Source organism: Marmota marmota, unplaced genomic scaffold, assembly GCF_001458135.2.
Source record: "Marmota marmota marmota unplaced genomic scaffold, marMar, whole genome shotgun sequence".
NCBI classification, from domain to species: domain Eukaryota; kingdom Metazoa; phylum Chordata; class Mammalia; order Rodentia; family Sciuridae; genus Marmota; species Marmota marmota.
The window spans coordinates 2,141,295-2,154,211 of record NW_026000101.1 but is presented as its reverse complement, the minus strand read 5'-3'; the positions used below and the strand labels follow the sequence as shown (position 1 = coordinate 2,154,211).

Genomic DNA, 12,917 nt, shown 5'->3' with positions numbered 1-12,917 from the left:
GCCCCCCCCCGGGGGGGGGGGGGGCAGGGTATGTGGCTCAGTGGTTAAACCCCCCTGGTTTCAATCCCTGGTACTTTAAAAAGAAAAAAAAAAGAATATAATAATTATGAAAGTAGAAATTAATGACATAAAACAAGAATCAAGATTTTTTTTTCCTATAGTAGACCAGATAATTAAATATATTTGGCTTTCAAGGCCAGACCAGTCTGTCACAACTACTCAACTGTGCCTTTGTTCCAATAAAACTGCTTTTATGGAAAAAGGCAAAAGACCTGATTTGGCCTGCAGGCCGTAGTTTGCTAATTCCTAATGTTGAAAGAGCAGAGAGAAAAAGAGAGGAGATCCAATTAACTAACCTAACTCTTGGACAGTCAGGCCTTTGTATCCATGGACTCCAAATCCATGGATTCAACCAACCTGGGATCAAAACTATTTGGGGGGGAAAATTAGGTCAGTACTGAACATATTCAGACTTTTGTTCTTGTCTTTGTTCCCTAAACAATATAGTACAAAACTATTTTCACAGAACTTGCATTATGTTAGGTGTTATATTGTTAAGCTAGAGAAGACTTAAAATATACAGGAGGCTGTGGGTAGGTTATATGCAAATCTACACATTTTCCATAAAAGACTTCAGCATCTTCAGATCTTGGTATCAGTGGAGTGCTGGAACAAATCCCCTATGGATACTAAGGGACAACTGTATTAACAAAATAGACCACTAGCTAATTTAATCCAGAAAAAAAGAAAGAAAATAAAAATACAAGGAAAGATAATCTTCGAGAAAGAAGAAAATCCAAACAGTTAAACAGAACCACTTTGTAGGCCACTATGCAAATAAGTTTTAAAATTTAGATGAAACAGGTAATTCTTAGGAAAATCCAATTTACCAAAATGGACCCCATTCAAAAAGTTTAAACAGGGCTGGGGCTATAGCTCAGTGGCAGAGCACTTGCCTTGAATGTGTGAGGTACTGGGTTTGATCCTTAGCACCACATAAAAATGAACAAATAAAATAAAGGCATTCTGTCCATCTACAACTACAAAAAAAAAAAGACCAGTTTCCATAAAAGGTGCCCCATGCCCAGATTACTGCATAAAATTTGATGAATTCTACCAAACCATTAATTAATTTGGATAGACCAAATGAAACATGAATTGTCCCAGGGCATAACCAATAAAGAAAGCCTTTCAAATTATTATTAAGAAGCAAGGAAAATATTGATCTTTAAATCTGATAAAGATAGCACCAAAAAAAGAGAAAATTTTAGACCAACATTATTTATGAATATTAGTGCAAAAATACAAATATATAATATATTTATTTATTTATTTATTACTAAAGAGGACCTGGGGTTGTGGCTCAGTGGTAAAGCACTTGCCTAGCATGTATGAGGCACTGGGTTCGATTCTCAGCACCACATATAAATAAATAAAATAAAGGTCCATTGACAACTAAAAAAATACTTTTTAAAAAATATTACTGAAGAGAATTTTCAACACCACATAAGGAACAATGCGCCACAACCAAATGGGATATATTTAAGGGAGAGAGAACAAGAGTAAATAGAGTTCATGCAAGTGAAAATGGAAATTTTTTGAAATTACAATAAAATTTAAAAGTTACAAGTGAAATTTTAAAAGAATATCTTATAGTTACGGTTCCTCTGCATTGCATTAATGGCTATTGAATTTGTCTGTTTTCTGTTGCTATAGCTGACTAACATAAGCTAGATAATTCCTAAGGAAAAGAGGGTTTACTCGACTCGGGGTTCTGAAGCATGGCACTGCATCTGCTGAGCATCTGGTGAGGGCCTTCCTGTGGTCATGGTGTGGAGATCAATGGCATCACAAAATGAGATACAGCAAGCATGCTAACTGGGTCTCTCTTCCTCCTCTTATAAAGCCACTAATCTAATCATGGGCTCCCCACCCTTATGATCTCTTGTATTCCTAATTATTCTCAAAGGTCCCACCACCAAACACCATTAAGATGGGACTTAAGTTGGGAATTAAGTTTCAGCGTGAGTTTGTGAGGGAAAAAACACTGAGACGCATGTTCAGTCTTGGAGCCTCGTGTTTATACAGATGATTAAGAATGAGATGAACTTGTTGCCTTCACAGCAGTTAGGACCATTTAGTGGAGGGCTCCAATTCTAAATAACTTATTCATCTTTATGAGTAAAGATAATATTTTTAAAATGCCAATTTCTGTCTTGACCAATTGCAGGTACGATTTTTCTCAAGCTAATGGGTCCTAAGAGAAACAAGTAGACTGCAGATGTGACTCTTTCATCACAGATTACTGGTATACCATCTTTCAATTTATGGAAAAATATCAAAAACAATGTTAAATTATTGATGGTCTTTATTATCTATTGTTTGAACCTGGATAATGAGCACAGAAATCAGTCACCAGGAAAGATTTTTCAGGTCAACATCGATCTTAAACTGCACATTTATTAGAAACCCTGTATCATAAATCCACTTTAAGAGTTATGATTGTGGGGCCAGGGACATTGTGGTAAAGGTTTGCCTGGTATACATGAGGCTCTGGGTTCAAACCCCAGCACTGGAAAGAAAAAAAAAAGAGTTATGATTATGCCAGGAGTGGTGGCAGACACCTATGATCTCAGCAATTTGGGAGACTGAGGCAGGAGGGTAGCAAGTTCAAGGATAGCCTCCGCAACTTAGCAAGACCCTAGGACTTAATGAGACCCTGACTCAAAATAAAAATAAAAAGGGCTGGGGATGTAGATCATAGAAAAGCACTCCTGGATTAAATCCCTGGTACTCCCCCCTCAAAAAAAAAAATTATGGTTGTGCTTACTTTGGCAGCACATATGCTACAGTTGGAATAATAGAGAATATTAGCACAGCTGCTGTATAAGAATGACATGAAAATTCATGAAATAATCCATATTTTATTATAGTTAGAAGAAATAAGTTCTGGTGTTCTCCAGCACAGCAGGATGAATATAATTAAAATGCATTAAATACCTCAAAATAGCTAGAAAAGAGAATTCTAAATGTACTCAACCTAAAGACATAATAAAATTTTAAGGTGATAGATATATTAATTACCCCAGGTGGATCAATCATTACTCAATTATTACATGAATCAAAACATCAAATTGTAGTTCATAAATTTGTACAAATATGTGTCAATCAAAAAAAAATGAAAAGAGTGTGGGATTTCTAGGGCTTTATTCCCTTGGAAAAGTATTATGTTCTCTCTTTTCATTTTTTTTTAATTTATGAAAATTATTTTAGAAATATCTAATTGCATGCAAACCTTTGCTAAAAGGAGCTAAAAAACAAACATGGTTTTATATATAAATGATAAGGTTCTAAAATCCCTAATTAGAAACAGTCTAAATAGAGAGTTGGCTTTGCAATCTAAATATTATCAGAAAGAATGGCTATAAATCCACTATTCTGAAAGCAAAGTTACTATTTTTATTTCTGCTCTATAAATAGCAGTTATCATTTTGGTTATCCTCGATGTACATTTTGGGAGCAGTTTATCTTAGAAAGAACAAGAAGATAGAACACTGTCAGAGACTGGGAGTTTGTTATTTTTAAAAAACTCTTCTTTAGACAAATTTGGTATCTGGTTAGAACCACTATGAAATTTTTCAAGCTAAAATTATGTGACTACATTATTATATGGAGACGAATTTGGGGGGCTCAATCATCCATTCACTGGAAGATAATGCCCTGGGCTCAACCTTCCAACACAAGCAGGTAGCCTTCTACTCAAGCTCAAGTTCTTGCTATTCTTGTGTCACACAGAATAATGCTCCCTGGGGATTGTGAGAGGGAACAGAATGACTCAACTTCAAATCTCAATTAAGAGAAACAATATTTAGGGAACACTGATTGAAAGAAATGGCTTCCAATCATACCCTCCAGTAGTCTAAAAGCCCTGGACCTGGTCCTGGGTCAAGCCGGATCTGTAGGGGGCAGGCATTCCCAGCGCATCTTTCCTTGAACACCCACGCTGAACTGTGCTTTCCCATAATATAATGAGCTATGTGGGCAGGCAACATAGAAATCAGACATATAAACCCCTCACAAAATGCTGTTCATGCATCGTCCTATTTATGAGACCCCCTGAAATCAGAAACGCCTATCTGATCTTCGTGTTAGGAAAAATATATATACTTGTGAAAAACACTGCCATGTTATAACATTATGGACAAGGTAGCAGCTCTCTTTCTGACCAGACTGGTAGAAAGCTTACATCCAAATATGTGAACCACCAATGAACAAGCAAATGGGTTATAAGGATATAAATTATTCTTAACCTTGTTCTTACTTCTTTTATGTTCCTGCCATTTTTTACCTTTTTTTCTTTAGCTTAGACTTATAACCTATTATCTTTTATGTTATATACTCATACGAGTCACTTAAAGTTTTTCTTATAAGTAGATGGGATTTAATTATTCTTTTATTTTTAAAAATTACACATTTAATATTAATGTAATAAATCACAAAGGAAAAGATTAGTAGATTTGATTACATAGAAAACTAAATGATTGGGGCTGGGGTTGTGACTTAGTGGTGGAGTGCTTTCCTAGCATGCATAAGACACTGGGTTCGATCCTCAGCACCATATAAATGTAAAATAAGGATATTGTGTCCATCTAAAACTTAAGAATAAATATTTTAAAAAAAGAAAGAAATCTAAATGATTTATATCAAAAGTATTGTTTATCAAAATTAAAAGAAACTGTAAAACAGTGTTTGACATATAAATAATAAAAGATTGATGTTTTAGTACATGAATAAATAGTATGTTACAATAAGAATACAACATTTGATAAATGAAATAAATACAGTAAACAGATCAATCAAGAAGTCTGGATGTTGAAAGAAATGAATTGAAGGAACCTAAAAATAATTTGAATTGCTTTCCTAACATAGACTCCTGGGACTAAAATGGATCCTTCCTGTCCAACCTCCACATCACAGAGGTCAATTACCTTGCTCCAGTGTGCTCAAGGTCACTTACTTAACCTGTCTTCTCATTTCCATAAAGGAAAGGAAAATTCCCTACTCATTAAACCTCAAGGAAGGAACAGTAAATATGTAAGCTGACTGATAGGAGGCTATCAGTGGGTAGAGTCCATATATCACAAATCACTGCCCAAACAAGACACAGACTCTTGCTCTCTAGAACTTGCCTTTGCCCAAGTACAAGGGGCACTGCATGTATCTCCAGTCTCCAGGAAGTAACAGTCTGCCCACTGTCCCTCTCTCTGTTGTTCAGCCTAAGGCTGGGTGGGAAACCTAGCCAAGGCTCCCTTGCAGATTCAATTGCCCATGTACTTAAACCTCCTCCTTCTCCAATGTAGCTTTTACCTGAAATCTGTATTGGGGTAGTTCTTGAGAACTCTCCCAGATCAATGAAGCGGATGCTTTACTTCTCATCTGTCTGTCTGTTCATCCTGTGTAACCTCAGTGAAAGGAGGGTTAAGACTCAGTTTCTCCCTGTAAAAATGTGGATATTCTGACCAGTATGTGGAATGTAAGGACAAGAGATGCCACGGGAGAGTGGAACACCCTGGGAAGAATTGGGGACTCTCGGTCTCTGCAGCTGGAATGCAGGAACTGATGAGGTACATATCTGACTATCATGAAAACTTCATCAATCAGGCAACACAGTTATAACATGCAGGCCTCTTATACATGAGCAGGTAGAATTATTTAACTACCACTTTTCCCCCTGCCTTTTTTTTTTTTTTTTTTTTCATCATGTTCCTGCCCATGAAGGCCTTTAAATTGCCCAGAAGGAGCTAAGATCTATGTGGTTAGTTCAATGTTGCTCAAAATGTGGGCTAGCAGTCTCAGCAAGGTCTGGAAGCTTGCTAGAAATGAAAATTGGGGGTGCCCACCCCAGACCTGCTGAATCAGAACTTCTGTAATGGATCCTGGGAACCAGTATCTTAATAAGCTACTCAGACAACTCTGCTTACTAACACATGAGACCCCCATGGAGAACATTCGTGTCTCACGCCTTTCAGAGTCTTCTGAGTGCAAAGACCAAACTGTCCACCCGAGAGCCATCCAGAGCTGTGGCAAATATGAGAGAAGGATTCAGGATCAGAGCTGGCCCTGCACTATACTGCTGTTTTCCTTCAAAGGGACAGGCTCTTGTGGCTACCTGGAAATTTATTTGTTATACCCCAAGATTCAAGAACAGGAGAAATGGTAGAGATTCTTTGTCCCACTAGGGGGAGCTGTGCAGTTAACACAGCCGGCCTCCAAGCAGCTTCCTCAAAAGGCCACAAAAGAAGTTTCCAAGGTGCCTGACCTTCAGGCTCTCTATCTATGTTGAGTAAATGTACTCACTTATGGCCCAATAAGGGAGCCTCTTGGTTCTGCTGGTGCCAGGCACAGTAAGCTCACATTTTTATCTCCTGGAGGTTGGTTCTAGTTATACACCCCTGAGGTGAGGATCATCTTAAAGTTAGGGTGAGTCATAAAAGGCTTTACAGAATTCTCAATCGAGGACTACCAGGGATCCCTGGATAAAGTAGTCTGTTCCTCTATAAGCCAGAACCCTGTGGGGAAAGGGCTAAGTGGTAGGGTTAAGGTATCCTGAACCCCAGCCAAAGCTGGTAGCTTGTTAGAACTAGAACACAAGTCTCCTGACCCCCACCTCCAAGCTCCCCAACACTGTACAGTTCAATTTACATATTTACCTTGTCCTGAGGTACAAAAACAGGAAGTCATCTCCACCTACCTGTTGGTGCAGTTGTTATCATTATCTGTACTGAGTGCTGCTCAGGAGAGCTCAGGAGGGTGATATTCACTGTATAATGGGTTGCCGGGTACAAATCCAAACACACTTCCAGAACTCGTTCCTTCGTTGTGAGGTTAAAAGATGTTGCATGATAAAAGTTATCCAGATACCATCTTTGACCCAGAACTTTAAACTGCCATGAGAATAAAAGAAAGCGCTGCATTAAATTTTCTGTTGGCTTGCAGATGTCTAGACTATAAGCAAAATGGAGACAAAACATGAAAGTTTCATTTATCTTTACCTATTGAGAATTATTTTTAATACTACAGTGAGCTAAACTGGGAATGTACTTACTAGAGTTATCTTACCTTACCCATTGAATTTCTCTCTCAACCAGGTATAAGACTACGACTAAATTGCATGACAGACAGACAAATCTTGGATGAATAAATACATTGCAGAATAATAAAATCCCTTGATGCCCACTCAAGTGAAAAGGACTGCACTGGAGCTATTGGGCAAAAGTCTTTTGCTTTCTTTTCACTGTAAGGAATCCATAGATGAGCTTCACAGTCCACAGTACTTAAACTTTTTCAGGACTACCTCAGATTTTGCAGTAACTGTACAATGGGACTTCAGCTGCTCCTTCCCATTAGAGCTCTAGTGAAAAGCTTTTCATCCACAGAGTCACCACACATACTGCTAACCAATCACACTCGACCCACCACCACTCAAGCAACAGATACAGAGAGTTACAGGGGAAGATCCCAGAAGTCAGATGATTGGCCCCGGATCAACCAGTGCATTTTATCTGGTGGAGACCATGGGTTTAGTGTTGGCATTGATGCCAATATTCCTGGCTATCCTACCCTTCACCCCTCCCCATCCCTGTCAATCACTCTCTTACCCATCAGTCTTCCAGGTCATCTAAGACCTTGACCCTTGGTTCATAAGGATTCCTCTCTCCCCCAACTCCTTGAATTCTCCTAAATAACTTAAGTGTCCTCATAGATAAGCCATCAAAATGTGGCCTCAGAGTTCCTTGAACTTGATGCTATGAACTTCCTCCACTCCACTTCAGTCACCCATATCCACGGCCAACCCCTAGACTAGGTCATCCTCAGAGCTGCTCCCCCAAGATCTCACAGAACCCTTCTGGACCATTACTGGTGACATATAACATGTGTTTATGTGTGTTTTGACAATAAGTATATTGTCTTGTGCAAATTGCTTTTGAATGTTTACTTTTTTCCTTTGGACTTAGACTGTTTCACATATTACATAAGTTAATCTTTGTCTAACACATTAAAAACAATCTTGAAAAAATTTTACTTTTCAAGGGCTGGGTTTGTGGCTCAGTGATAGAGCGCTCAACTAGCACATGTGAGGCACTGGGTTCGTTCTTCAGCACCACATAAAAATAAAGATATTGTGTCCAACTACAACTAAAACAAAATATTTTTTTAAAAATTTTTACTCTTCAGTCACTTTGATAAAAGTCATTTATTTTCTTAACCAAGTAGTTGGTTAATGGTCCCAGTCCATTCATTTAATAAACTTTGCTTTCTCAACTAATTTGAAAAGAAAAAAATCACTTTCATCATATATTAAGTTATTTGGGTGCTAGAATATGTTTCTAGGTTCAGGGTTCTTTCTAATGTGGAAATTTGAATGTTTCACTTGCCATTTTAAAATTCTTTGCATAGACATCAAAATAAAATTCAAATACAGAAGCACAGCATACAGGGCTTCTCACATGGGGCCACTGCTTAGACTTTTGTCTCATTTCTTCTTACTGCCCTTTGCTTTCTCTATTACCCAATATGCTACTCGACTCACCACAGCACCCTCTTCACCCTCACCCCAGTTCTTGTAACTGTCTAATTCCTGTTCATTTTTTATGACTCAGCATAGTCTTTGCTTCTTGCTAAAAAATTTTTCCTAGAGACACACGTGTGCATACACACACACACACACACACACACACACAGATATCCCATTTCATTCTTTATTTTTTTATCAAAGTCCTCATTATACCATGATGTAGTTGCCTGTTTATTTACATTTTTGTTTGAATTGGAACTTCCAGATCCTAATAGATGATATTCTTGGAGTAATCATTATAGAATAAATACTTAACTTTAACTTAATACTTACTACTCTCTGCCAGATGATTTGCTAGTCACTAAAAATGATAGAAAAGTAAAGCTTAATTCCTGTCTGAATCAACTTATAATTTGACTTATGTTGTTTAAAAAAATCAAGTTAAATGAGGTCCAATAATCATGCAACGAGTTCCTTAAATATCCTTGTCCAAATATGAATTTGATAGTAAAATAACCTGTAATTTTTAAATGCAATAAAATAAGAGTGTGAAATATTCAGGCAGGGGAAATAATAAGTCACTAAATACAGTGTCTTTCTTTCAATTCAGTCCCTCCCATCCATCTCATATCCATCTCTAAAAAGAAAAAGCACAAACTGTCTAAAACTTTATTCCAATAGTAGTTTTTAAATGCTATGGATCATCACTTGGAGATCACCCACATTTTTAAGACCATTCTTTGACAGATAGCATAAGAGATCTTCTTACTTGGTACATTCTTTCTGATCCAACTTTCCTAGAATGCCTGTTCAATTTCAAACAAGTTTCATTAAATACTGAAATATTGAAAATTCCATCATCTTCTAAGAGATCATCTTCTAAAAGACAAGAGAGAACACAGGGAAAGGTCGCATCATTTTAGCAAAACATATCATGGCTAAGGACAGGTGAGACTCCAACACCTTCAGAGAGCTGGGAGGGCGTATAAAACCAGGAAGGCCATTCACTCCGGCATCAGCATGCTTAGCTTCAAGTCCTGGCTCTACAACTTCCTAGTTGTATGAAAAGCCAAGTCCCTGAACCCTTCTGAACCTGTTTCTCATTGGTGAAATCCAATAATCCAGCTTGCTTTCTTATATCATAGGCTGTTGAGAGAATCAAATGAAATATTTAAATATCGCTGTAAATTAATAAAGCTGTGCCCTTTTTAGAAAGTTAATCGGATCACTTGGATACTCCAGAGTAAAATGTCATGAAGATAAGCAGACAAGTAAGTAGCCAGAAAGTCTGAGAATGAGGAAAACGGTAAATAAAAATCAAAGATCCTGGATTCAAAGTCTCAGGGCAGGTGCTTTTCAACCTAGGAAATGACCAGAGTAGATAACCTGACAGGAAGTACTTGTTCTCAGAGAAGTCGGTATATCAAGAGCTACTCAGCTGTGTTCCCCAAAGGCCATAAAATAATCAGAAGGCAGACTTGTTCAACCATTGTTCAGAAAAAGTCATTCCACCCCTCTGGCAGTTGAATCCATTCCTGCATGTATTAATTTATTAATGTAGAAAAAAAAATACAGGTTTCTTATAACAAACTAAAGAACTCACAGAGAGTCCAGGAGTAACATGGTAATTTTTAAGAAAAGCAAATTTCCTAGTACACAAGTCTCTATATTTTCTGTCAATGAGAAAAATATGTTTGGTTTTTATTTTTTTTAATTTTTGTTTTGTGGTTCTGGGGATCAAACCCAGGGCCTCACACATAATCTCACCCGAACTTCATTGCCAGCCCCCAAGAAAAAGTTGAAATGTCTATTAGGCAGAAACTATTTTATAGCTACCTTTAATATGTATTTTTCACATGGGGAATCTCTGCCACCTAAAGAGATATCAATGATAACAATAAGTTATCCTAGTCAAAATAGGGACTGTCCACAATATTTTCAATATCACCAACATACTCAGCAAAAGGCAATCAGCTGAGAGAAAATATTCCTGACTATTACTGAAAAATATATAAATTTGGTTATGAGAAAGAATTTGAAGACCTATCATATATGCGCTCCCTTACCTTCACAACTTTTCTTTTAAAGATTTCATAAGGACAACAGAGAAAAAATAGCCACATGTATGCATATGATTTTGAAGGATACCAGATGTATATATGAAAGAAATATATGTTCGTACGTAAAAAAATACCACATAAAGTCTGTGCACAAACAGTACGTAAGCAGTTCTGTCTGCAGAGCTCCCACTCAGGATGATGCTCACATTATGCAGCCATTACAGTCTGAATTCAGGGGAAGATGGAAGCATGAAGAAAGGTTTCCACTTCCCACACCCACTCCTAACAGAAATGACTGAGAATAAGTAAAAATGGGTCAAAATTTGCATTCAAGTTGGGAAGAAAGGCCAGTCGTCATATGTAAGGGTAGCAATTGGACAAATATATATATTTTAAGTTTACTAGACAATTCAGATAGGCAGTCAGGGCGAAAAAAGGAAAAAGACTACTATTATTATTGCTAGTAATAATTCCTTAGCACACTGGAGATCAGTAACAAGGAAGAAATTCCAAGCAGAGCCCTGGGGACCTGCAGGTTCCACTGACAGAAAGCCAGGGTTGACAAAAGAGATGGGCCTTCTTCCTGCCTCAGTGATTATAGCACCATAATGAAGCCAGTCAATGGGGAGCTGGCCCAAGGCCAACAGTTTACCAATTAAAAGAGCAAGTTGCTCAGATTAAAGCTCTGGCTGTGGGCTTTCATGCTGCTGCTCCCCAAAGGAGGCTGGCTCACCCAACCAACAGTGAATTCTTCAGGAGGAGATAAGCACATTAATATTATCCAGGAAAAGGTGAGATCAAAAGGAATGCCATCCATCTTATTATGAGGGAAATATCAGACCTAGACAGAACTTTCATCTTCCCCAGACGAGTAATCTAGAAGCCACTCCCCCTGCAAAAAAAATTTTTTTAAAGGTGGGGAGTACTATGAAATGATTCTACTGAGGACAGGGAAGGAGGGAAAATCATGTTTAGGGGGGCAAAGAGTGAACATACTTCTGGGGAAAAAAAATAAGGAAAGTGATGATAAAATTAGGCAGCAACCATTTTGTACTTTCCGTTAAAACACTTAAAAATGGATTTCAACAAGAGAAAAGGATGACACAGAAAAAGAATATGACAGCAGAGGAAAAACTAGTTGAAAGAGGCAGAAATAAAAGGGGAACAAGATGAGACCAAGGAAAAAAAAAAGAGGAAATGAAAGTGCGACAACAGAATTCAAAGTGCATTAGAAATGGCAATGATGAGACCTGCCAATCCATAAATGCACTGAGTATACAAATGTATAGAGAAAACAAGCTTGCTGCATATTCCCGGAAGGCAGAGGAAAAACAAAAGACGTTACAAAGGAGGAAATGGGAAACCAACGTGGACAGACAGAAATTCCACATAGTTAGCTGGAAGAGCCGAAAACAAAACTTAAAAAAACAAACGATAATCAGAAATTAAATGAAAGAAAATGTTCCTAGTATATGGATAAGCCAAAATTAAGATTAAAAAATCTTACAGGGTAGTAGGAAAACTCAGTAAAAAAATATATATATATGAACATTTATGTTCCCCATAGACTAACATTTCATGAGGAAAGAGATTCCTGTCTCTTCCCTATGGAACTCCCAGTGCCTACAACGATGTCAGACACAAAATAAGTAGTCAATAAACACTTACCAGGTGCATGCATAAACAATTAATGTCTTGAATTTTACTGCTAATGTACTGCTAATTATGATATCCAAACTGAAGATCAGATTGCTTACATAGGATTAAAAAAAAAGACAGAGAGACTGGGAATGTAGCTCAGTAGCAGAGCTCACGCTTAGCATGTACAAGGCCCTGGGTTTCATCCTTAGCACCAGGAAAAATAAAAAGCTTCCTTTTCAAAGCTTTAAATTCCCAAAGCCAATGTGAACTGCTTTCAGAATTCTGAAAACAAAGGTTTATGTCTGGAGAATTTTATCTTCAATCAGGCCTTATTCACATGCAAAGGCAACAACAACAAAAACAACATTCTCAGATAATTATGGGCTCTGAAAGTATCCTATTCCCTCAGTGAGGAAAAGACAAAAATCACCGTTCGGATAGATATATAAAAATAGAGGAAAAATACAAAAAAAAAGTGGCATTAAAAGATTGGCAGTAGGGCTGGGGATGTGGCTCAAGCGGTAGTGCGCTCGCCTGGCATGCGTGCGGCCCGGGTTCGATCCTCAGCACCACATACAAAGAAAGATGTTGTGTCTGCCGAAAACTGAAAAATAGATATTAAAAAAAAAAAAAAAAAAAAA

General features: G+C 37.5%; 1 protein-coding gene and 1 non-coding gene across 3 annotated transcripts in view; one reads left to right on the top strand and one right to left on the bottom strand.

Annotated features, from left to right (window-relative positions):
• The window catches only part of Susd1 (sushi domain containing 1), a 119,291-nt gene that overhangs the window by 46,466 nt on the left and 59,908 nt on the right, over window positions 1-12,917 (bottom strand). For both annotated transcript variants that reach the window (XM_015492200.2, XM_048783203.1), the window contains exons 9-10: window positions 9,345-9,454; window positions 6,752-6,944 (exon numbers count right to left, since the gene is read on the bottom strand). In XM_015492200.2, coding sequence (XP_015347686.1) covers window positions 6,752-6,944; window positions 9,345-9,454 — 303 coding nt within the window. The remainder of the gene's footprint in view (window positions 1-6,751; window positions 6,945-9,344; window positions 9,455-12,917) is intronic.
• LOC125610727 lies at window positions 2,823-2,927 on the top strand. Its single transcript, XR_007340727.1, has one exon. It is a non-coding gene; the product is annotated as a U6 spliceosomal RNA (small nuclear RNA).